Raw genomic sequence first — 27,744 nt, 5'->3', positions numbered from 1 at the left:
TGCCTACTATCAGCACTTCTATTCAACAAGTACTGGAAGTCCTAGCCAGAGCAATCAGACAAGAGAAAGAAATACAGGATATTCAAATCAGGAAAGAGAAGGTCAAATTTCCCCTGTTCACTGACAATATGATCTTGTATCTATAAAACCCTAAAGACTCCAACAAAAGACTCCTAGAATTGATAAATAAATTCAGCAAAGTCTCAGGTTACAAAATCAATGTACGCAAATCAGTAGCATTTCTGTATACTATCAGTCAAGATGAGAGTTAAATCAAAGATTCAATATCATTTACAATAGCTACAATGAAAAATAAAATACCCAAGAGAGGAGAATACTTAACCAAGGAGGTGGAAAATCTCTCCAAGGAGAAGTGAAAAACACTAAGGAAAGAAATCATAGATGATGCAAACAAATAGAAAAACATCCCATACTCATGAATTAGTAGAATCAACATTGTTAAAATGGCCAGACTGTCCAAAGTGATTTACAATTTCAATGCAACCCCCATCAAAATACCATCATATTTCACAGATCTAGAAAAAATAAATCTATGCTTCATTAAAAAAAAAAAAAAAAACCTGAATAGCCAAAGCAATCTGAAGCAAAAGCAGAAATCTGGAGGCACTCATTACTTGACTTTGAATTATATTATAACACAAGGCTATTGGAACCAAAGCAGCATGGTTCTGGTATAAAAGTAGACCAATGGAATGGAATAGAAAACCTAGAAATAAAACTATCCATGTATAACCAACTGATCTTCAACAAAGCAGACAAAAACATAGACTGGGGAAAGGAAGCTCTATTCAATAAATGCTTGGAAAACTGGATAGCAACATACAGAAAGATGAAACAGGACTCCTATCTCTCACTATATTCAAAAATTAATTCAGAATGGATAAAAGACTTAAATGTAAGGCATGAAACCATAAGAAATTTAAAGGAAAACATAGGAAAAACTCTTCTTGACATCTGCCTAGGCAAAGAATTTATGCCTAAGGCCCCAAAGGCAAATACAGCAATAACAAAAATAAATCAATGGGACTTAATTAAATTAAAAATCTTCTGCACAGGAAAGAATATAGCCAGCAGAGTAAACAGACAACTTACAGAATTTGAGAAAATACTCTCAAACTATACATCCAATGAAGGGCTAATATCCAAAATCTACAAAGAACTCAAGCAAATCAACAAGAAAAAACCAACAATCCCATTAAAATTTGGCAAAAGACATGAACAGATGTTTTTCAAAGGAGATAGAAAAATGGCCAACAAACACATGAAGAAATGCCCAGTATCACTAATCATCAGGGAAGTACAAATTAAAACCATGGTGAGATACCATTTTACCCCTATCAGAATGGCCATTATTAAAAAGTCAAAAAAAAAAAACAATAGATGCTGGCATTGATACAGAGAAAAACTAACACTTATGTGCTATTGGTAAAACTGAAAATTAGTACAACCTCTATGGAAAACAGTATGGAGATTCTTCAAAGAAATAAATGTAAATCTATCATTCAATCAAGCAATCCCACTATTCAGTATCTACCCAAAGGAAAATAAATTCACCAAAAAGACACCTGCACTTGAATGTTTATTGCAAGACAATTCACAATTGCAGCGATGTGGAACCAACCTAAATGGCCATCAATTCATGAGTGGATAAAGAAAATGGGGTATTTATATATCATGGAGTACTACTCAGCCATAAAAAGGATTGAAGTAATATCTTCGCAGCAACTTGGATGGAACTGGAGACCATTATCCTAAGTGAAGTATTTCAGCAATGGAAAAACAAATACCACATGTACTCTACAATAATTGGGAGCTAAATTATATGGGCACACACAGGCACAAAGAGATGTAAAGGATATTAGAAACCGAGCAGGAGCGAGGGTGAGAGGGAGCAGAAGGTAAAAACTTATCTATCGGGTACAATGAATACTATTCTGGTGGTTTGGCACATGTATTTCCCCAACGTAAGCATTATACAAGGCATCCATGTAATAAAAATATTTGTACCCTTCTAATATTTTGAAATATATAATTAAAAAAATAAAAAGAGAATAGATAATGATAAAATAAAGTTTTAAGAAAAGAATCTATGGGCCCCTAAAATTTTGAATTTCATTTTGACTCCATAAATTATTGATAAGGTGACTCTAAATGAGAAAAAAAATCACAATTAAAAGGTTACAAATATTTAAGAAATATACACTCATGGAAGTTACTGAGAAGAGGCTACTTTGAGACACAAATTTATATAGATCCATGTGTCATTGACTTTTACCTGATAAGGTAAGTCTTCTAAAACACCAGCAATTACTTTAAAAGGTAACAGCAATCTGGGCAGAAACAGGGAAAGTGGAGAGGTAAACAAGACACCCTGATTTAGATTCTGGCTACAACAGGTATGCGGAGCTCACAGCCTAATGATTTGAAACTGCAATTAGGAAGGATAAATAACATGTCCAATGATCAATACAATGCTACTTCATTTACAATAACACTAGGTGGTTTGCTGATCACTGTCTTTTGAGGGATTACTTAAGAGAAATAATTAATTACAATTAATAGAGCTAAATATTTCAGGATCATTAAAAGAGTAAAAAGTATAGGCACATCTCAGTTATTCACAAGCTGAGCTTCTGTTCTGTCAAATATTCATTAGAACATTTCTAGCTATTTTTCACTAGTAAGAACAATCGATGGGTAGTTAATGCTGTTTTATTTATCAATTTATTGTTTTTATTTCTTTGGGTGTTTTGGCTTCTTTTAAGTAGCCTACAGAACTTCAGGAGGAAGGATCCTGGGGTCCTTTTTCCCATCCCTGTTCAATCACAAGTAATTGCTTGAGAACCAGGGGCCTTTTTCATTATTTTCAACAATCACATAGTTGCCTAAGAGAGATAATTTTATGCAAGACCCAGTTACCTCTGGTTGAGTCTGTTGTAACATCTTAATAACTGGTCTGTCTCAGCCCCACTCAATCCATCCTCCACCTGCAGCCTGAGAAATCTTTCCAGCATGCAAATATGATCATGGCTTTCCCTTGCTAAAAATCCTTCAAGGGCTTTATTGCCTACAGAATTAGATCCAAACTATTACCCAGGGACAATTCTAGGCCCATGTCCAGTCAGTTCCCCTCCACTTATTCTATGCCCTCACCATACCAAATTATTTATGGTGCCCCTAACAAGATGAATCTTCAATGCCTGCACTTAACTGTCTCTCTGGCCAGAAGGCCCCACTCCCTGTACCTTCCTGATGGGCTTCTGCTTCCCTTTTAGGTTTCAGCTCAGGCCATGTCCTTGGAATGGTCTTCTCAGACCTCCTTAAGAAGAAATCCTCCAGGGAGCACTCTTCTTGGCCGCCACTGTAGCCCAACTTGTACTTGTTTGAGCATGTAGTGCTAACACTTGATTTAGCTCAACTCCTTTCTCCCTTTGGACTGTGTACTTCTTCCTTAATCAGTCTTGTACCATTAATATCTTGAACCTAATATAACATGACTAATCAACAAGCATTTATTGATTGATCCCCTATAAGAAATAATTCATGAAAACAAGCTTATAAAAAGAGGGCAATTCTATTAAAATCAGTTATACATAAAAACAAACAGCATTAACTAGGATCTACCACTTTCTGGGATCTAAGGCATACAAAATAAATAGCCATAAATAAAGTCCTTAATCAATATTGAAAGTTTACAGTTTATTTAGAGATGTAATAAAGCACATATGAGACAAATTTAAGACAATTATAAATATATACATTAAGGAAATATTTTGATAAAAGTATGCAGACTACAAGGAATATGATTTTACATAATAATGTGCTAATTATATAAGCAATTTATACATAAAAAGAGTTACAAGAAAATGACCAATATTAACTGATGATTTGAAAAATAAAACTCATAGCCAAAGACAGGTACAATAATTTCAACCTCACTACTAATCAAAGAGAAGAGAATAATGGCAAAAATAAAAACAACTATGTCCATTGTTGGCAAGGGTGTGAGGAAATGAGCACCTTCATATACAGCTGTAAACTGGTACTAACTTTCTGGGTAGCAACCATGAAATACTTATTACAAACCAACGGATTCATATGCCCCTTTACTTAGGAATTTTATTGGTAGGAATTTATCTAAAACGAAAAAGTTAGCGATAAATAAGTTGCAACTATAGACTATAAAAGTATTTAACCTTATTAAAAAGGAAACGCCCCAAGATTCAAGACTAGGAAGTAGGTAACAAAAATTAAGGTAGATATTAATAAATAGATTAACATATAGCAAAACCATTAAAAGTAATGGTGTAGATTTATAATTTGACATGAAAGATGTTAACAATAGATTATACAGTAAAGCAAGTTATGAAATAGCACACGTAGCATAAAAACAATGTATCTGAATACAGACACCTGAAAGTCTAATTGCAACTGTGTTAAGAGTACGGTGGATTAATTTACTGTTAAAGTTTTTGCATTTTGCATATTTGTGTTTTTTTCTACAATGAGCAGGTACTTAACAGCACTTGCATAGTAAAAGGTTTTGTTTTGATGAAGTATTAAAGAAAAACTAGGAACTGAGGTGCCCATATTCAACAAATATGTCTGCTCTTGTGCTATGTGAGAGAAGACAAATATATCCCAGGCAGGGAAAATGGCATGATCACAGAAATGGGAGGCAAGAGTAAGCACCAGTGTATGAGCATTACAGAAGAGCAGCCTAATTTTCTCAAGAAGAAATGCATGTACTTTGATGTAGCAGTCATTGGGGATTTTTGAGCACAACTGTATCATTCAAGTGGTGTTGACAGCAAATTTACCAGGCTTAGTGTGCTATCTATATGTAAACAGAGATCCTGCAGGTACTAAATCCATTTCTGAGAAAACTACTGTGATTTAGAAGTAGCATTATGTAGGCTTAAAGAGGAAGACTTGAATTGAAAGACATCACTAAGAGGGAATGGCAGCCAGGTACCCGCCCCCTTGCAGCATCTGCAATGCTGATATCTCTACCTGGAATGACCTCCTTCTAGTTATCTGCTTTGCTCAAGATACTGAGTTCAGCCATCACTTTCTCACTCAGCCTTTCCTGACTTTCCTACACTTACCATCTCTCTTGCCTTGTTTTATTTATTTTTCTTTACAGTACTTATCACTTTCTAACAGTCTAGCTGATATGTTTAAATTCTGTTTATTGTCTGTTTCCCACATAAGAATATAATTAGCCACTAGGCAAGAATTCTGTTTTGCTAACTAATGCATCCTGTAGGGTCTAGAATAGTGTCTGGTCTGTGATAGGTGCTCAATAGGTATTTGTGAAATTAACAAATTAGATAGATAAAAAAGGAAAAGAGGGGCTGGGATAAAATAGCTATCACAAGATGATGACTTGGTATTTGGACAAGGTGACACCCAAGTGGGAAAATGGCTGAGAAATGAATAACAAATACAAGACCACAGCTGGGGGGAAAGTTTCATAGCTAGAGATAAACGGAATGGCAGTTTTATGAGTACTTTGTGAATTTACTAAAAAGGCAAATATTTAGACTAGAAAGGAAAAAGGCAAGGGCAGAGAGCTAGGAAATATGTAAAGGAGAGCAAAGGAGTAGGAAGGGCCAGTAATGCAGGATATAAGGAACAACTGAAAAATATAAAGACAAAGAAAATAAAGAAGAAAAGAAAGAGTGAGGGAGAATGTGCTTCCTTCCGTGGAAAGTGGAGTGAAAAGTCAGAGCAGGGAGGGGCCGCCTCTGAATCCCAGGAAGAACCTTAGAAGTATAAAGGGACAAATGATGGGACTTTATTTTTTTCCACTAAGACAGACCTGAAAATAGTTCAGAGCAAATAGAAAGGAGTTAAAGGGATTTCACATGTCAGGGATGGTAAGAATTGGAGCTTGAGTCATAGGTGGTGGGAAGCAATGCATGAAACACATTACTTGCTATAAAAGAGATGGTTTGAGGCCAGGCGCCACGGGTGATGCCTGTAATCCTAGCACTCTGGGAGGCTGAGGCAGGAAGATTGCTTGAGGTCGGGAGTTCTGGACCGGCCTGAGCAAGAACAAGATCCCATCTCTACTAAAAATAGAAAAGGTTAGCTGGATGTGGTGGCGTGCACCTGTAGTCTCAGCTACTCGGAAGGTTGAGACAGGACGATCGCCTGAGGCCAGGAGTTTGAGGATGCTGTGAGCTACGATGATGCCACTACATTCTAGCCAGGGCAACAGAGGGAGACTTTGTCTGGGAAAAAAAAAAAAAAGAGAGATGTTGTGGAGAAAAGAATAAAGACACTTTCCCCCACAGACACTAGGAAAAAGAAAGAGAAGATCTCTAGGGGGTAAAGATAAGGAGATAAATAAATGTATAAAAGTGAAGTGTCACTTTTTATTGATAGAATAGGTGGAGAGATGACATGCCAAAGAAGGAACGGGACAGCTGGAAGTGGGGGCACGGAAAGAGAGAAAAGGTCTAAAATAGATCCCATGGGGAGCAAGCCTGAGAGTACAGAAAAGACAATTAAAAAGACTGCCAAATAGCAGCAGAAACCAGATTGAAGTTTGAAAGCATGAGTTCTAATGAGCCAAATCTGCAATGCTTTGTTTGCCTCTGGCAGTGCTCTCTCTCCTGGGAGAATCAGCAAAGAGAGCAAGAGTTAGAGGTAACCTACGTTTAGGAATTTGCTAGATGAGCAAGAATGCAAAGGTTATTAATCAAGAGGCAAAGCTTGGGAGTGAAAATCCAGCTCATCTGAAGCAAAGAAGGAAACAATCTCCGAATCTGATCACTGAGGAATATTTCCAAGGAATCAGGGAAAGTAATAATTAATTGTGAGTCCTGGGATGAAAGCTGAAACTTTCAAGGAAATTAGAAAGCTTCTAATTTCTCACTTCCCTCCCCCAACCACTCCTGCTGAGCCCATGGGAGTAGGACTAAGCAAAAACTAAATGAAATGAGAAGATTCTTAACAGAGCACTGCTGTGAAGGGAGCAATTGGGTGTGTGTGCCAGGGTAGGGCTGTAGAGGAAGGAATACAATTAATACAAAAATGCTCTCTAAAATTGTATGCATTTCCAAGACATGAGAGACATTAGAGTGACTAATTTTTAAACAAACTACATGCAACCCACTTAAAAAAAGTGGGTGGGTTTTTTTTTTTTGTTATATACAGTTTGAGATTACTAAATTATTACTCTTTCATATAAATATAGGTTCTGTTTTTTAATTATATCCTAATGCTTCCCGTGGGTGCATAAAATCATCTACAGTGCAGAGGTGGCCCCTCCCCACCAACTTTTCACCCCACCCTCCACATTGCTCACTCTTCTCCAACCACCTCCTCCTTCATTTAGTTCCTAGAATAGACCAAGCTCATCCCCAACTCAGGGCCCTTGCACCAGCTGTTCCACAATGCCTGCCATGCTCCTACCCTGGACTGACCCAGGAGGGCCTTCTGCACAGCCGGGGCTCAGTGGAAGTGTCCCCCCCCAAGAGAGACCTTCCCCAACCATCAACCTAAAGCAGCCTGCATGTACTCTTTATCTCATAACTTATTTTCTTTTGTTTTTTATCCCTGACACCCTATTACCTTATAATATCTTGCTTATCGATTGATGTTTGTCGTCTTCCTCCTCCAATTAGAATATAACCCCCATGAGGACAGAAGTTCTGTCTATCCAGGTCATCACTATATTTCGAGCATCTCACATACTTTCAAGCACATAAAATATAATCTATAAATAGTTATCTAATAAATAAGTGAATGAATGACAAAAAGTTGATAATTTTAATGCTAAAAAAGTTACATAGAGTAAAAGTTTATTCACAAGGCAATGAGAGATAAAAAATGGTATTTTTACTGCCTCAAACAATCCCAAAAGATCTTATCTATCTTATTCCAAGCAATAAATATTATGAGAAAGTAAAATTTATTGGGAATGAAAGGATAAAGGAGAAAACATTCTTAAAGATGAATCTAAATAAATCTCAGTAAAATTTTAAATGATCGAGTGGACATAAAAATGTCCATGTTATTTTTACCAGGCTCAGGGAGGTCTGAAAATATAGAGAGATTTTACAGAGTTTGAACAGTGTAGGATTTAATTATTTAGGGCAGACACACAAAGTGTCAGATAAATTTTCCATGAAATACATTCTATAAATTGTGAGTAATGTTGTGTTGTTTGTCTTGCTATACCAGATCTAGAAAACAGGCTTAATAAGGAGGTTAAGAGGAAGCAGGCTTTAATCTCTTCTCCATTAAAGGCACCTTCTACATAAGAAATTCAGTCTCCAGCCAAGTTCTCACATTTTCTGTAGAGAGTATTCTCTGCCAGTTGATTATTAAAAAAAAAAAAAAAAAGGCAGGAAGGAGGAAGTATTAAAATCTAACACATAATTTATGTTAGAAAACTCCTGATGACCTTATATAGGACATTATTTACTAACCATGATCCTCTGAAACACAGGTAAAATTTAAAACAACCTGCTTCAATATTCTCTTCAGATAACCATGTAGAAGCCCCAAATCAAAAGAATTAATGAATAAGGAAACCTCAAACATATCCAAATTGAGAGACATTCCACAAAATACCTGGCCTATGTTCTTCAAGTACATCAAGGTGAAGAAACACAATGTAAGTTAAGGTGGAATAGCTCTATTCCATCTTTAGACTGTGATTTTATAGGAAAATGCTTTCACTCTTAAGAGATACATTTAGTATTTAGGGAAAAACAGGAAAAAAATGAATGCATAGGTAGCTAGATAGGTAGGTAGATAGGTCTAATAGATCTAATAAAAGATTTTTAAGGCTGTCAAGTGAAACAAAGACCCTCTTATGTCAGTGATTAGAATAATAATAAGCAATTGGTAAACTATAAGCAGGGGTGTAAAAGAAAGAACAATATGCCATAATAAATAAATATGGCAACATCTGTTTTTAAGCTCTAATAATACACTATTACTTTAATAAATGAGACGGATAAAAATGCAAATTGAAATTTAAAGATTTCTTTGACTAAGAGCCTTTATAAATTAGTTATATTCTTTACCAATATGTTATTTTCAAAAAAATACTACATTTCAATTTCAAGTTGAAAATTGAATGAGGGATCTAAACCATAAATTAATAGACAGAAATAAAATTTTATATATATATGCATTAAATCTTTTCTTGCTGTCCTTAAAATCTTACCTTTGAAGCAGTAATAATTAAATAATAGTAATGCTACAAGCAGATTCGAGGTGGTTATTATATCATCCTCACTTTAAAGAGAAGGAAAGAAGCTCTTAGAGATTAAATATCTTCCCTAAATTTCAGATAGGTGTTATGTGACAGATGTGCTTAAATGACAATGGCTTGCCTACCCTTGCTCCTTGGACAAAAGTGACCGTTACATCATAAAAGATCTTCCACCTTGGTATAAAGCTTGAATTCATCTATGTCACTGCTAATGTTAACTTCAGTACTGCTATAGTTTATTCATAATAATTAGCATTTTGACATTCAGATGATATTGGTAAACAAAAAACTAAAAGTTAATATATTTCTTGTTTTCTCATGACTCGTAGAAAATGTAAAACTCAAGATACACACACGTATACATATATACATATATATGTATATATGTATAGATATACATGTATGTATGTATATATATGAAGATACATGTATACCTGTATACATATAATTATATGGATACTATATCATTAGTCTCAAACACCCAGCAGATTCTAAACCAACTGCCAATGTTTTGGCCCCAAATAATATGCTCATATTTATTGCTTCTTTCCCTTGCCAACCTCTCTCCTCAGAAAATAGCAAATTGTAAGTATTTGGGGCATATCTACATTATAATGCATCTTAAGTAAGAACATACAGCTTATAGCTATACCAAAGCAGAAAAAGAAGAAAAATCTTTTTTTAAAATAGAAAATTTTGGTCAAGGTTCAGCTGGGGAAATCTACTGACCCACTTTGAAATTAAACTACTGCTTTAGCATACACAGTACACATGAGCACACACACAGGGAATTTTCCACTGAGGTTGCACATAGTAGATATCAAAGTTTTATCAATGACTCCCCAAATCACCATACCCAAGGCAAGAATATCCATGCTGAGTACAGGTTGCTCACTAAATTACCCTAATGTTTTTAACTTTAAATTTTTAAAGGAAAATCATGATTATACAAAAGTCAAGTTTGTAATTAAAATACAACATTATAATCATTTCTAAGAGTCATCTCAGTTTCCTTTATGTTTTTACAGAATATTCCTGAGTTAATATTACGTATATAACCATCAAAACGGTAAATCTTGATTTTCAAAGTAGTGTCAATTGAACGTTGCAAAGAAATAAGAGGCAAACCATTACTTTCATTATTGTGAACTCTGAGTCATTTAGCCCAATTCATAACAGGTATTGTGCATATCATACAATGTCATCATGGAGTAAAGAAACTTGATGGCACATCTATTTTTTACTCACCAGTTGTTTCCACAATGCCTTCTAGGATGACGACAATCTCGAACTGTTCAGTTTGCATGCTTCGCTGGGATAGGTCATAAAAGGGGCTTTTGGCATCGATCACGTGGCAAATTGTGAGGGGGGACACAAGAAAAAGTTGATCTGCCCCTGTACTAAAACCTACATCCAGTTCAAGTTGGTCAAGGGGAAGGAACTCACCCTCAGGTGTCTGCCGAGACTAGACAAGCACACAGAAAAAGAGAAGAAATCACCACTTGTACTAAAATTTTCAAGGCAGCCCAACAGTAATTTACATCATTGCCAACATTCTGCACTATCAATCATCTGCAACAAAATCCAAACAAATCATTATGCAACTATGTTCTAGCAAATGGGCCAAAATCCCACATAGCTCATGCAGAACATACATGCATTATTTATAATATACAACTTGCTATAATTACCATTCCCTAACTCATGAGCTTTGGAGAAATGCCTGGTCCAACAATGGTTGTTAGCACAAACCATGGAACTGAGTACATGTGCAACTGCTTGACATAAATCACTGCATGATAACTCATTGCACACCAGATATTTTTTTACTCACAAAGCATAAAGTGGCAATTCTTAGGGAGTTTGTTAAAACTAGAAAAGGTTGACCATCATTTAGAAAAAGATTTATTATCAAAAAACAAAACACAACAATTTATTTTTCCAGACTTTTGAAAAGTAACAAATAGATATATGATAGGAGAGTGAAGATGTCATCATACTAAATCATGTTATGTACACATGAGCTCACATAATAAAAATAAAAGGCAAATGTTGTTAGCTAAAGGCTTTCAAATTCCTAATAATAAACTGCATTATAAATGTTTACTCTCTATTTATCTTATTAATTTTAAAACATAGCGAAAACTTGTGCTAAATTGAACTTTCCTTAATCAAAATGCAATTTTAAAAATCTACATTTGAGAAACACAGGTTAGTAAAACTTTGATAAGGTAGTGGTCATTCAGTTTCAGTATAAATCAGTCAAACTTAAATTCAATAAACTGCTTGCATGTTAAGACTCTAAAAGGAAATTAAATATGATTATTAAAAATCAGCAAGCCATCAGAGTAAACGTACTCATCTTCCTTTACATTTTAATTTTATTTCTATATCTGTTGCATATAATAATCATGTACAAGCAAATATGTAAGTTTAATTATATAATTATGGTAGTAAAATAAAGGCTGGGTAGTGACGAGTTAAATACAGAAAAATGGGGGTTACAGAGGGACCATACTGCTGGTCAGATGGGACTTTGATGAATCCAACATATTTTAACAGAATGCTTGCAAATAATAATAATTTAATAAACAAAACAGAATCTTTAACACCAGTCTGTCCAATTAAATGCTAGTTTGAAGACAAAATTCTTACTCTCAGAGTTCAAAAAAGTGCACTGGCTTTTTATGTGGAGAAAATGAGTCTGAAAATACTGAGAAATGTGGTTTAGTAACACGTCCTTTGCGGCAAAACAAAATGAAGGGTTTCAAATTGGTGGTGGTTTACGATGGCAGCAATTGCTGCAAAGAGTTTCAACAGCAGAATTAGTCAATTAGAGAGGCTACTTTGTAGATAGGGATACTCAGGAATAGTATTTGTGTAGAAAAAAATATCTAATGAAAACTTTGAGATTATTTTTACTCTCTACCTTGTGGGTAACTTAAAAAAAAGAAGAAGAAGAAGTGGAAGAAGAAATGATTACTGAAAAAAGGAATTTCATGGAAAAACCTGATGGTGCAAAAATAAAAACATCAGCTCTAGCAAGCCATGTTGGAGAAAAACTCAGCATTTCCAAGCCAGCATGAAAAAGCTCTGGAGCTTTTCCAAATCACCTATATTTCTAAACCTATTCTCAAATTAGTAAAATATTAATGAGACCAACATCCTTCCAACTACACAGTTATATAACTACTATTGATTAATGTAACAAAATAAAAGCCAAACACAAAACAAAATAAAAATAAATAAAAACAAAAACCCTGTATCATTGGTCTTTCACCTACTAAGAAACAGGTGCTATATAAACACAAGGTGGTATTCTGATGCTCATAACTAATAACCAGAATTTAGGTCTTTTATGATCATTCTAAGCTCTTTTCCTGCATTATATGATAATTCTTTATAAATTCAACAATGACAATTTTTTATAAATTCAATTTCCCTTCTAAAATGATCTTGCCAAAGAAAATATTTTTCTTATATACACCAATACTAAAATTTGTCTTCCTTTTTTACATATTTGTTATTTATGCCTGTGCTTCATTCTAAAAGGCTTTACAGTAAGCTATGAAATTTTGTGTTCCCTAACCACTCCAGGACCCACAAAAAGAAGTGGCCTAGAAACAGGCAGGCTATCAGGAGAATGTTAATCTGGAAAAAGAAATATTTTATTTTTACCAAATTAGTTTATTCAGATATAAGAAATTTAGACTTAAATATATGTGGATCTGTTCCACTCACACTCAATATACCTTCTGATTTTAAATGTTTGTTCTATATACTCAAAATTACACTTATGTGCTCCTAACCCCCATGCTTTCTATCCTATTCAAGTCTTCCTGTTATGTGACACTATGATAAAAGCACTAATAATTCATGTTTCTTTTCATGCTTACATATTTTCAGATAAGCGAAATCTCCTACATATGCATCAAAAATTATTTTCCAGTGGATACTATATAATTTAAACTTTCTTTAAATGATGGAGATACTACACATATCTACAATTGTAATGTCCAGGTCCTCTTCCTTTATGTTAGGCCATCAAATATTTCAGTTATTAATATGCTCACCTCTCTGATTATCTGTTGGCTTCTTTGACTCTGAAACAGACCAGAAGCCTTATATTACTGGAATTAAATAGGAGGCTTTGGTTCAGGTCAACAGTGAAGGGTGTGGTTTTACTGTGGCAGGTGCTTGGAATGCTGGAATTGTTTGAAGTCTGAACTCTTGACTAGAGCCAAGTTATCTTAAGGGTGCTCACATATTTTTGGTGTTCCAGAAACCTACATATACCTACCAAATACATTTTTAGAAGCATACACATTCTACTCTAGCCTTGCAAATAATTCTAATCTAGGCTGTCCTAATTCTGGTGCAATTCTGAAGATTAACTGGAGCAAATAAAAAAAGCCTATGTTAGTTTTAGGTCTCTCAACTTGTATAAATGGAATGAGAGAATGTTTGTTCAAGGAACTGTAATACGCACATGTACATAAAAGGGAAAGATACAGAGGAAAAAGAGGAACTATGTACATGCCTTTATAAAATTAACTTTGATCTGTAACTTGAGTATGTAATAATTCAGTAGTACTGACATTCCATCAGTTTCATATTGTCTTATTTAGATATCAATGACCATATTTCACCCAGAAATATTTGATAATAGGAAAAATATTTTGAGATAAAAACCAATTTAACCTTTCTTCATTATGTCATCTTAAGAATTATGATATAAGAAGAAACCTTCCATTGATAGAGCAATATGTCAGTTGTCCAATTATCTCCTTTAGCTCTATAAACTTCCCCATTCCAAAGGGATCACAGGACCATGATCATTTCCTAGACAAAAATGTGTAAATAGGTACGGTTTGGACCAACAATAATATAAATTGTTTTCAAATTCAAAACAATTGCTAAAAGTTAAGATCAATGCAGTAAACTATTTAAATTTCTAAAAAGCTGATAACTAGCATTGACTTGTATTTTATGAAAAAATCCTTTGGAATTAAAAAAAAACTGAATGAAAAATGGAATAAACAAGAAAGTGAGAAAGAGTGGAAAGAAAGACGGTGGATGGAAAATTGATAATTCTTAAAAATTTAGAACAGAATTTGAAAAAACTACGACCTGAGATTGACATCCATACAACTTTTATTTTTAATTTTATGGAATCTTGGGAAGAAAATAAAGACCTTTCCACTATTTCAAAGCCTTTTTGGTTGACTGAATTTCAAATTCTGGGAGTTATAATAACTGAAGAAATCTAAAGCGTAAAATTTATTTAAATTTACTGTCCAAAAAATTTATGATTTGAAACTCATGGATTTTTGAAATGATTTTATATAATTTAGATAGTGGCAATTATTTTGAAATTAGTCTTTATAAGAAAACATAGGCTATTTAATAATAATATTTCAATTATACATATTTTCATTATACACAAATGGTCTATGCATAGAATTTAAGCCTTGTGCCACATTTTATAGTCATATTTACCAGTTTTAAAGAAGCAGTTAATGTCCTATGACTTTGAACTTCTTTCAGAAAATGCCTGTAAGATAATCAACTACAATTCTGACTATAAGTAGAAAAAGAAGTCACAGAGTACTCTGAAGGGACCATCCTAGTCATGAACGTAACATAAAAATAGCTTCAAATTACAGATGATAAGATTGTTGAATTCTTATCCAAAGACAAACAGACACATCATATACACACATACATAACCCTGGGATACACATTTAGCACTGTTATGGCATAAACAGATCCATATTTGGCCATCCTTCTGGGGGTTATGTGGCCAAGTGTCACATTCGTTCCGCAGGGCCACATTTCACCAGCACAATCCACATCTTTGCTGCCTTTCTCCCATCTCTCTGACCGGTAACTATGTTCTTTCCTAGCTCAGACTGAGGTTCGGAGAATTTTGAATAAAATATTTTATCACTACCATCTGACACTAGAGATTTGCCCCTATCATATTTCAACCCTTGATCCACACCTCAACACCTTCCACAAGTCCTCACTGGAAAATGGCTCTCAGGGCCAGAAGAAAGGGAAGAGAAGAGAAGGGAAGGGGAGAGGAGGGTAGGGGAGGGGAGGAAAGGGGGCTCAGAGGGGGAGTGCAAGCCAGTTTTGCCTACCACCTCCCCACCATTCTATCTGTACTTTCACTTTTCATCTTTAAACATGTGTGTGTTTGTGTGTCTGTGTGTGTGAATATACACGCTGAATATATGCTGAAGTCAGAAGGAAAATTACGTGGAGTGAGGTCAGAATACCACCTAGAAGTTACCAATAGGAAATGAGCCCAAAGCAGGTACCAGGATCAGGAACAAAAATGTCTGTGACTCAAAACAGTAATGGTAATGGCTTTGGTGCTCAGACCAAAATTCAAGTCAGATGAAGAAGTACATAGACCTAGAATTTTATCTGGATTGTCTACAATTACATCATACATTTATTTGGACTTCTTAAGCTTGAAATTCCATGAATACTCAGGTGGAAAAACTACAACCAACATCAAGTTTAAAATAAAGATTTTTTTAATGCTATGCTAATCAACCCATAAAAATATACTCATTTTTATGAAAAGAACAATCCTTATAGAATGAAACGTAACTTATCTTGCAAAAGATTATGTGAGGCTTTAGTACCACTCAAATGAAAGAGCAGCTTTATAATTCCTAGAGGACCCTTTATGGAGTTTATAATAACTGTGGACAGGATTTGTAACCCTACTTCCACATTCCCCTCCTACTCATCAAACACCCTTCAATCCATCAAATGCTTTTTTCTGCTTCCCTTTTTCATTTGTTCCTACCTACTGCTGTTTATTTGTGGGTCTTTATGTCCCTTACTTCTGTTTACTCTTTATTCCCTGAGCACAAGCCACCCTGTACTTTTAAGTAACCATATTAAAAAATAAAAAACAAAACAAAACATATTACTAAACTATTGTAAAAGAGAATAATAATCATAGATTTTTAAAAAGAACATAAGTTCTATTCTTACTGGAGAATTATTATACTTGTGTCAAAGAAAGCAAAACTAGACTAAATAGGAACTGTGCTAATTTTTAGATATAATGAATTCACCTAAAGAACTCACCAATGAATGTGGGATAGCCCCCGAGAGTTTTGAGGTACTCACTCTTAAACCCCTCGAATATCTTTACTAACAGCTTAGATGGTGTCCAGAACAGTATTTTTTATAGATATCATTTGTAGATTTAATTTGTTAAAGGGAGGTAAATAGTTGTCTCAAGATTAAACGTAAAGTTCAAATTGGCCAAAATCAAGTGGTGAAAAGAGTCAGTCATACAAACTAAGATCCTATAGAGTCAAAAACATTAAAAGCATTTAAGTGCAAGATATGGAAAGAGGACAAACCACTAAATACATAAGAAAAATCTAGGAATCCTTGTCCAGGAATCATGTGGTTAAAAGATTAACAAAATGTTAGGGCATAGGAGAAGGATAAAAAGCTTAATGGTTTTTCAACCACAATTTTTTTATTGCATCTGCACTTGATCATACTCACATAGGGAAACCAGACAGCATCCAATTATGAGTATTCATATAAATGGAGAATTTTAAAAAGTGAGTAAATAAATATTTGTGATGTTAGAAGAGGAAAAGAATGCACTCCATTACCTTTCAACAAGTGAAAGTTAAGGGCTGCATAGCTGACCTCTTAGGACAGAAAGATGATGACTATTGGCAAGGAATAAGAATACGAAGAAATAAGATTATGCTTCCATAAAAAAATTATCCTTATTTCTTTATTTCAAAATACAAATGCAACAGTAGTTATTTTTATTTTTTACTTCATGTAAAAAAATAGTGTGCTGACTGGATGAATATAAACACATATATGATATATATATATATATATATATATATAATGGCATTTACATAATAAATTTATAAACTCTTGAATGGTATATCAAAGAATATAATTTAATTTTTGCCCGAACAAGTGATATGTCTAGGTCAGTCACTCATTAGTATCATGTTGATAAAAAGGAGTAAAAAAGATTTCCAGATCCTTTCAAGCCAGTGCTAAACTACAGGATCCAGCATTAACAGTCTTTGGTCTCACCTCCCTAATTCAGACATTTTTATAAAAACATTCAATTGGATATTAAATTAGCATAGCCATGATATTAATTAGTCCCTATTCTCTTGGTTGAAAAAAAAAGAAAACAACTAAAATCAATTGGTAACTCAAGTAAAAAATCAATATGGGAGTGAGAAGAGGAAAAGAGAAAGAATATTCATCTTAAAAGAGGTTTCTATAGCTATATTTATAATTAAAACATAGACTTTAACAAAGAACTTCAAACTATTTCCTTTGATTTTTACTTAATCTACTTTCTTTTTATCTGAGTAGACAAAGGACTGACCTCCTCCAGGCATAAAGTTAGAAGATCTATATTTGATTACTATAAGAAATTTCAGTATTTTTAAGGTGGGAAGACAGGAACAGAGATGAAATAAAATTTGCTTTCATATAAGAGAAAAGCATAGCTGAATATTAGGTAGAGAAGTTAAAAAAACTTTCTTCAAAAGTTAGACAATTCTAAAATATTATGGATGGAAATTTTATAATAGCAAGTATTAGAAAGCCATATCCATGTTCTTAATGTCTTCCCCAGAATTGAAAATTCCTTATAACTATTAAATAAAATTTTTATATATATGTGGAAAAGAAGCTTTTATTCAGCAAATAAGAAAACAACAATATAAACATATTAGTAAATTTAATTAGGTAATAGGAAGAACATACATGCACTGTAATTACTATCATTAAGTATTATATTGGATTTTGTTGCCTTAAAAATTCTATATACTTTGTATTAAAGATATAAATTGTACATTTAAAATGTTAAATGCAGGTTAAAAGAGGAAAGTGTGTAAAATTTAATAAGAAAAATGTGTAAAAACTGATAGGGAAATATTACTACTTTAAGATTTTGGTATAGCTTCTCTTTAAAAATAGAGTTGACTATTTTAGGTCACTTCATCTCCATCCCTAAGAGAAAATGAGAGCAACTTGTTAAAAGCAAATCTCCCCTGTAATTTTTCTGAATGTTATTAGTTCCCCAATAAAACATGACTACTTTTCAATGAACTCTGTGAAATGACAAGAACTATAAGAATCCATTTTAGTTACCATGGCTATAGGGAAAAAATCAACTTTAAACAAACTACACTAACTGGCTGGCTGAAGCACTGCCACTGATCAACCCTCTCCCTTCACAAAAAGCAGGAAAGAAATTTCACCATAATTTTGTTTAACTATAAATTGATGCCATATGTCAATCATTTTTACTTCTAGAATTATCTTCCTAATAAATCAAAAGTAAAGAACTTTATAGGAATATGATATGAAATATTTTAATTAGATGTTTTTATCACCTTGTGTTAATATAGCACCTTGCTCCAAATTTGTCAATGGTATAAATCTTTTATTTTTTTTTAATCAGGACATTCTTTATATATGGCCTTATACAGAAGAATCATTATCAGTACTCTGCACCACTACAGAGACTGGGTGCTCCAGATTCATTGCAACTTTGTATTAAAGAAAAAGAAAACAAAACCTGATATGTAGATTAATTCTATTTATGTCTGGCTTTGTTAAAAACAATTGATAAAGTCTAAAAAAATTGAAAATATGTTGCCTGGAAAAGATATCTGCTTTAATAAATAATAACCTTATATGTTTTCAAAACCAGAGAATGGAAATAAATAACCTTAAACATCTAACTTTCCATTTCCATTACACCAATCATTGCCTTAAACTACTGTTTCATAAGAGTCTTAAAGTGATACATAAACATGGATTCCCTGACAGAAACCTTGGCATTCTATTAACAATTTAAGTGCTCATATCTGCCCAGTGGGCCTAACCTAAAGAAAGAGATGATGTATTGCGGAATATGCATAGAAACAGGGACACATAATTACCACTCAATAAGCATGTCTAAAACAATTGCTCAGCTTGATCCCACAACCCACTTAGTTCAAACAGTGGTCAATATAAAAATATGCTAAGTGAAATTTTACAAAATGTATGCAGTTCGTTGAATTATAAAAGAATACGATCTACTCAAATTATTTATTCATAGTTACCTTAATGAACATGTACATCACAGCCAGGCTGATAATTTTCCACTACGGTGTACAAAATTTAGTCTATGTACTGTATATAGCATTGTAAATATGCATATAATGTGAAGTGACAGGACAAGTGAACTGCTTTAATTCAAACACTTTCCTGAGCAACTTGGTCAAGAGCAATTAGGGAAAGATCTTATAAGTGAATAATGAAAATGACATGAGAGCAAAACTTTTTAAAAGCACACTGGATTACTTTTAATTATAACTTAAGTTGGAGCTGTATAACACAGTGTAGGATGGAAATTGAAATTTTGAAGGCAAAGTCTCCACTAAAATATTTATCAGATTCTCATTTTATTAATACTAAATTCTGAATCTGGCTATAGTTCTCTACGCAATCTCAGATCAGTATTTTGCAACGTATGAACTATTTGAGCTCATCTTTTTCAATTTTTGAAAATTTGAAAACTACTAAGGAGAATCCCTGGAGAAGAAAAAAAAGTGAATTGTAAATGGCACACAGCAAGAGAGAACTGGGTTTTACTCGTCATTCCCAGTCTCTAATTGGATGGGCCTTAGGGAGGACTTCTCTTGTTTGTGGTGGTGCCCTCTAAGGACTAGATGGACCTTGCTTTAATAACCACTCCATGTGCAATTTGTTTTAGCATTTACACCGCTGATGGTAGGAAGCAATCTTCTTTAATGGATGTTGAAAAGCTTCAAGTGAAATCTGTAATTGACAAAGGCTTCACAGAAACAGGCAATTAAGAATAAAATTAACAAGAGGCTCTACAGGAAAAGCACTCAAGCCTTCACGAAAACTTCTCTAGGAAAATATTTAGTAAAAATAAAAATTTAAAAGAACTAAGTGTGGTTTCTTCCACTTTATTAACTGCTTCCTGGATCTTTATGCTTCTTGAAATGATTACGATAGAGTTAAAGTTATTGGGTCTACAGAAATAACCCACCTGCTAATATGATTAGACGGGGGAAAAAAAAGAAAAAAAAAAAAAAAAAAGAGCAAAGCCCAAAGCGAAAGTTGAGGCAAGTTCAGCATCTATTTCTTCAAAATAAAAGCTGTTTTGTTCAGCTCTATCTAGTACCTCACACTGAATGGAGCAGTGTGTTTGTGTGGACAATAATCAAAAGCGTTCTGAAGTGCAAAGCAGCAAGGATAGGGAAGGGAACAGAGCACTAATTTCCCTCAAGGCTCCAGGAGCCGACACCGATCCTTAAGTGTTACTAGTCCAGAAAGTGATACGAGCACATCCGAAATGGGGAATATAAATAAGAGCACGAGAGTGAGTGAAAAAGAACAAACTGTCAACTGTGCTCTTTGCCCAAACCCCCAGCCCCTCCCCCGCAGAAGGAAGTTTACCTGTGAAGAGCCAGGAGGGGGGGCTGGGCTGGTTCTCAGGTGAGTTAATTGCCCGGCTTAGGAAAGAGAGGTCGCCTGGTGGGGAAGGGGCGGATAGCACTTACTTTGAGCAGCTTGCAGCGGATTTGCGCAGAGACCATGTGGCTGTTGCGCAGGTTGCCCACCCGGAACATGAGCGTGAGTTTTCCGTCCCTCATGGAGATCACCGCATGCTCGCTAAACATGAGGGTCTCGGCGCGCTTCTTGGGCTGGGACATCTTGATGAACATGCAACCGATGAGGAAGGCATCCACGATGGAGCCGAGGATGGACTGGAAGAGGAAGAGAATGATGCCCTCGGGGCACTTGTCGGTGATGTATCTGTAGCCATAGCCGATGGTGGCCTCGGTCTCGATAAAGAAGAGGAAGGCGGAGGGGAAGTTATAGACATTGGCCACGCAGGGTGTGTAGTTGCCGACGTGGGCTTTGTTCAGGTCGCCCCGAGTGTAGGCGATCACCCACCACATGGACGCCATGAAGAGCCAGGCCACGGTATAGGTGAGAATGAAGATGAAGAGGTTCCAGCGCCACTTGAGGTCCACCAGCGTGGTGAAGAGGTCCGAGAGGTAGCGGCTCGTCTCGCTGCCCAGGTTGCCGTGCTGAACATTGCACCGGCCGTTCTTGTCCACGAACCGCTGCCGCTTCTTCTTGGGCACAAGCTGCTGTTGCAGGTCCTGGCCCGGCCCCTGGGGCTGCAAGCCTGAGCCGCTGGACGAGGTGGTCACTACCTGGTAATCGTCCCCAAATTTCCTTCGGAGTGCAGACATAATACGGAGGGGCGAGCCAGATTCAAACGGAAGCGAAGGCGCAGGAGCTGGGCGCTGCAAACTAGCACCAATAGGGAGGTGGGGGCGGGGAGGGGGGTGCAAAGCGAGTGCTCTGGGGTGGGGGGCGCACCCGGCAGGTAGCTGCCGTCTCTGCCCCCTGCAGACGCCTCTTCTTCTCCCCTGAGACCGAGGCTTTCTTTCCAAGGTGAGTCTTAAAAAAGTGTTCTCCCGCACTCAAGGCAGGAGGGATGCAAGGACCAGAAACCCAAGCGCAATTTTGCCTCCAAGCTTTTCGAGGCGTCTTTTTTCTTCCCCCTCCAACGGCATCCCGGGCCACCTCTTGCCTTCCCACAGCCCTCCTGACTATCTTGCAGTACCCCCAAACTGACCGTTTACAATTAATGAGTTGACAAGCGAGTTCCACCCCACCTGCCAACTCGCAGGCTGGCGAAGCTGCCTCTACCTGCTTGGACCAGACCCTCCCCCCACCCCGCCGCTCCCCAATCTCCCGCCCCCCGGACGGCTCCTGGCTCCCCCCGGCGCTCCCGCCTCCTATCTTTTAGCCAAAATCCCACCCAAAGGCATGTCTGCCCGGCACTGGTGCAACGCCCCCTACCCAAGCCCTCCGGGTTCAGGGTCCCGGGTGCCGGACTCCAGAGACCCGTCCGCCTGGCGTCCTCCGGCCGCCGACTTTCCGCGGTCGCCACCAGGGCCCTCCGGCGGACCCTCAAGGGCCCGCAGGCCACCCCTGAGCTCAGCAGAGACGCGGCCGGGCGCGAAGCCTGGGCACTCACCCAGCGGGAGAGGGCAGGAGGCGGCGCAGCGGGCGGCAGCGGCAGCCTGGCCTCGCACTCTGCGCTCACGGCTGTTTTCCTGGTTCTCACTTTTCCTGGTGCACCACGATGGGCGCCAATGCAGGTCCCCCAAGCTCCGCACCTCCCTAAGGGCACCACGCTGTCCCTCCAGAAGGATCCTGGCGCACCGAACGCAGGCTGACTGGAGCGGGGGAATCGTGGGTTTCTTGGCGCTGTGCCCGCCTTCCAAGAGACAGCGGTGCCGCTGGACGGTGCTGGAGCCTCGGGCTGCCGGTCAGACTTTCAGGTTAAACACTAGCGCCTCTCTAGCTTTTCCTCTGCCTCGCGGTGGAAACCTCTGCCTCTTCTTCCTTCCTTGGTTCCCCACTCCCTGTCCGCGCCGCGGTGGCCCGGGGTGTAGGATGCGAGGCGCAAGCCGGGGCGGCAGGAATGTGGTGTGTGTGGTGGTGCGTGTGATCAGCTGCAGAGCCGCGCTAGCCCCGCCTGTCCCTGCCTTCCCCCGCTGCTCCACCAGCCTGAATTGCACCTCCGAGCCTCAGTTGAGCCTGCAGTGTCTGGCAGCTCAGGAAAAGCTAGCCCCTCCAATGAGAAGCGGCTCTAAATCTGCTCCCAAACGCCCGCCAACTCTCCTTCCTCGCCCCCTGCATCAGTCAGAAAGCCCCCAGCAAGCAGCAAATGCCGCTCTCCGAAAGGAGAGAAGTACAATATGTCTCTATAACTAGGGCTCTCATTTTAAACGGATGCCTGGATTTGGGGTTGCATCATAAACAGAGATCCTAACTGGCTATGATATAGGTATATTCACAACTCAAAGTTGCAAGAGGCAGAGGGAGTCTTAGGATGAACACAGAAAGGAGGGGAGACACTAATAGAAAAGCACCTAATCCTTCCTGAAAATGGCTCTATTAGAAAGGTTCAGAATATCTAGAGTTAACGTGTGGTTGTAATTGAAGGAAGAAGCCTGGATTTTAATGGCTGCGGCCTGGTAGTTAACTTAATGAGGGGCAAAGTGCAGAAATAGCTAATAGAGTGCCCATGAGGAAATACCAGCTTGTTTACCACATTTCATGTTTGTTTTAAATTGCCATGGTATCTTACGGCACATTCCATTCAGTTCAGATACATAAAGTTGATTTTGTTGGAAAATCATCAAATCGTGGCATTATAAAATCAAGGGGCTGCTGTAAGACTACCATGCAAAGTAAAGTAAGTACATAATCACTCTGTCAGTTCTCTGCCAACAGGTATTCCCTTGCAAACCTTAGTGCAGGCAAGCGCATGCCAGCTTGTCAACCGTAAGCATATGACTGTTTCACTGTCAATGGGTAAAACATCTACCCTCAGTTACAGATGCTTCTCCTGCAGGTCCTCTGATAAGAGGTCAGTAACTCTGTTTATTCTTTTCAGGATTACATAAGAAGGTAAAGTGACACTGTGGGAAGTGGAAACTGCTCTGGTCCTGGAATCATAAGACCTGATTTGAGTCCTGCTTGTGCCATTTATAAGCTGTGTGACCTTGAGCAAGTAGCTGAACAACTTTTGAGTCCCAATTTCCTCCCCTGGAAAATTGGGAGTTTTAACATTTTCCCAGTACTAGAATGAAAAAAGGGAGTGTGGTTTTATTATTTCTGCTATAAGGGATGATATATATTGGGCTATAAAGTTGTAAGAAGGCCAAGAAGAAATTACAAATGAGTTTTTGGGATTGGCACCACACTGTGAACTAACACCTATAGTCTATCTCATCACGGACTACTCTCCCCCAGCGTACTATGCCCTTGCCAGGCTGGCTTCTTTCGATTTCTAAAACACTCCAGGACAATAACCACATCCCTGAGCCTTTGCACTATCCATTCCCTCTACCTAGAATGTTCTTGCCCTGCCATTCCTTCACTCATTCAGCTCTCAGAAGCATCCTTCTCAGGGAAGAGTCGCCTCACATCCCAGGTGCTCCCTGTCACATCAACCTGGTTCATCTTCTTCATAACACTTTTTTCTAGCTGTTATTTTCTTCACCTGTTTGTTGTCTCTCTCCTCAACCTTTACCAGTTATAGAATATAAGCTCTAAGAACCGTGTTTGTCTTGTTCCCTGTTATGTCTCCATTACCTGGAAAAGTATCTGTCACATACTAGGTCTACAATAAATGCTGGTTGGATCAATAACATGTGCCAATCTATGTCACCAGAAAGTCTACATGCACTGAAACTCTGAGTACTACAAAATCAAAAGTCATCACTAAACCAGATCATCTATGTGACTTAATATAAAAGAATGTGTAAATTTTTAAAAGAGCATAGTACTTCCTGTGTTTGTTAGCTTTGGAATTGATATTCAATCCGATTCCAAGTCATCTGATTGTTTTGCTACAGTATCTCTCATATAGTTCCACCCCCCTCTTTAAAAAAAAAAATGTCACTAACCTTTTTCAAATCCACATTTCAATTTAGGCCCAAACTCAAATGACTTCCTTTTCTTCATTTGGTCTTTCTCTCCTTCAAACTGCTCTAGATAGTATTAATAGATTTATCACCTTAGAATCATGTAAGATTAGCATTGGAATAGAAAACAAAGAGTTCTCCAATTATTTCATTTCCAAGCTTTTAAAACATTCTCACTTGTTGAAAAACATTTTTCCATGAAAAACTTGCCATTTTCCAACACCAAATTTATAAACAAATAATATTGTACCTGAAGAGACATGGTCTAGTCTAATCCTCTCATTTTACAAATGAACAAATTGAGGCTAGAAAGACAAAATAATTTGCTCAATGTCACAGAGCTGAGTGGAAACAGATTTGACCGTAAAACAATTATGTCTCCAGAAACTGGGTGATCTGCCATCCCTTACCAGGTAGTGACAGAGTAAAAAAGGAGAAAGGAGTACTAGATTCCTGATCCATAGCCAGGACTTTCTTCCTTTGTAGGCCATGCTTCTCATTTAGGTTGACAGCTAACGCTCTGCAAAATATGGCCTAACCTAGCTTTCCAAATTGTCGCCTATCTTCCCTTTAATGTGGCTCGGCTCTAGCCGACTTTGACTGTTAGCAATTCCCCAAACATGCCTTACATTAACTTCATTTGCTCATTTATTTCTCATCATTTAACATATCCTTCTCCTATCCCTGTAAAGTCCAAATCACAGTCAATAGTATGTAAGGGGAGGGAAGAATTTCTTCATATTTTATTTCAATTGCCATCATTTCCATGAAACTTTTCCTCATAGTCCCACTAACAATAATCTACCCCCCCCCACTTTCATTTCCTTATATTTCCAATGTGGCATTTTTCATGTTCTAGTTTGTATTTCAGCTTAGTGTTCACCAAGATTCCCTCTATGAAAGGGCAAGCACCCTGAGCACCTACCTCTTAATATTTTGATATCATGCAGAACTCCAGTGATCCAACCTAGCCTTGCATATGATAAACATTTGATTGAGCTTTAGAGAGAACTAGAATTTATTAAAAGACAACTTAAATGTGACAGGCAATGTACTTAGAACTTTAAGGTTAGCATTTGTATTATATAACAAGAAAGCGGAACAGGGATTCCAAAACACATCTGCCCATTTTCAAAGTCTCTATTCTTTAAGAGACACAGTTCTGCCTGAGAAGTTAAATATTTTTCAGGATGCCATTCTGTTACACTTTAAATGTGACTGAGGCTTTTACCTATTTGTGACATTGAGTCCTACTCCTTGAAAATGTTTACAGATGAACAAATTCATCTTTCCCCGTGAGGACAGCTGCTTCCAGGGTGAGGTTCTGGAGGGCAGCCAGCCCAGAGCACGGAGGCCAAGCAGATGTGTGGGGAACGGATGATAGAAGGCCAGCCACCTAATCAGGTGTGTCTGATGAACTGAAGTGAAACACTGCAGGCAGCATGGGTCAAAGGAGGCAGAGACACAATCTCAGGCAAGGCCACAAAGCCAGCAAACTCTGGAAAATGTAACTGCAGAATACACTGTCATTTGGATTTAACATTTAAAGATAGGGTGGTAGATTATACGCAAAGTCCCATACAGTTTGCGGGGGCGGGGGGATCAAAGCTATATTTAACAACAAACTCAGCTAAAAGCAAGGCTACATATTTATACTGCCTGGAAAGTACTTCTGGCAATGTCTTATTTGCTGTGTCCAAAATTAGTAATATCATGAATAACTATAACTTCAAAAATGAAGGATGTGATTCTGCGTTTTATACTAAAAAGGTATGACTTTGTATGTGTACTTACCCTATTATGTAACTGAACAGTGTGGGGAAAAGAGTATGTCTAATATGAAAGAAAAAACCTCTGCCCCTGAGAAGTCCAAATTCTAAAAATGACTTAATCGGCCAACTGTGACAAAAGCAAGGCTTTGAACATCTCAGTATCCCTGGAGTCTGTCTTCTCGTCATTCACTTATTGCTACTGTGACACACCATGTGACAGTCTGCATGGCCAGAAATATTAATTACTCTCTGGGGAAAATGGTATTATATTTAATACTTCTTTACTCCTAATCCTACCATTCTCCAAAAGTACAATGAAGAGATGGGCAGGCCTGGGGATCTAAAGCTTTCCTGCTTCAAAAGGTGACACATTCCCATTGCCACCATAAGTTTTGCTATATCTGGGAAGAGGTCACTCTTTGAAATTCTATATGCAATTTTGGGAAATAGAATGGTGTTCCTTTTTTTTTTATCCTCCTAAAAAAGAATACTGGAGTTATTTTCTCTCTTGCCAAAAAGAGAAGAAAAAAATGAGAAGGAGAAATCAGTTTGAGATTTGATTGCGCAGACGTGAGAACAGAGGCATTGCCATACCATGGCAGATGACTCATCCCGCCTTTAATCTTGGCTCCAAACCCTGGCCTCTGCCTGAGGATTCAGAGAAAGGCAACACACCATTGTAACTTGTAGGCCATTTATTTAGCAAGGTTTTCCTGACTTAAACCCTCTCTTTATTGCAAAGCTATACATTGGAGTATTCTGGTTTATGAAAGAATAAGGGCTTTTAAAAAGTCTTCCAGAACTCAACGTTTGTTTTAAAAGAAATAACTATTTTGTCAGCCCTCAAGGAAAAATAACAATTTCTTATCCTTATCCATGTCCATGGAAGTTATACTTCTCAGGATTTCTTTTCTGAGAATACCAATGAAGTCCCAGATGTCAAAATATGTATAAGAATGTTGCTTAATTCAATACAGTGGATACCTAGTATGCACAAACCATGTACATAGCACTATACCAAGGGTCGTGTAGGTCAGAAGTGATGAAGACATTATGCCAACAAAATGTATTATGATTATATATTATAATATATATTATATCAAAATAATAATACAATGTGGAAAGTACTCAAAGGAAGAGGACT

General features: G+C 37.1%; 1 protein-coding gene across 2 annotated transcripts in view; it reads right to left on the bottom strand.

Annotated features, from left to right (window-relative positions):
- The window catches only part of KCNJ3 (potassium channel, inwardly rectifying subfamily J, member 3), a 162,525-nt gene extending 140,767 nt beyond the window's left edge, over positions 1-21,758 (bottom strand). Inside the window, exons 1-2 of one of the 2 annotated variants that reach the window (XM_012640773.1) lie at positions 20,872-21,758; positions 10,508-10,724 (exon numbers count right to left, since the gene is read on the bottom strand). In XM_012640773.1, coding sequence (XP_012496227.1) covers positions 10,508-10,724; positions 20,872-21,573 — 919 coding nt within the window. In that variant the 5' untranslated portion in view covers positions 21,574-21,758. The remainder of the gene's footprint in view (positions 1-10,507; positions 10,725-20,871) is intronic. The other variant, XM_012640775.1, reaches the window with a different exon arrangement.
- Positions 21,759-27,744: the final 5,986 nt, after the last annotated feature.

This window comes from Propithecus coquereli, unplaced genomic scaffold (assembly GCF_000956105.1).
Source record: "Propithecus coquereli isolate 6110/MARCELLA unplaced genomic scaffold, Pcoq_1.0 Scaffold157, whole genome shotgun sequence".
Taxonomy (NCBI): Eukaryota; Metazoa; Chordata; class Mammalia; order Primates; family Indriidae; genus Propithecus; species Propithecus coquereli.
This window is presented reverse-complemented; position numbering and strand designations above follow the sequence as displayed.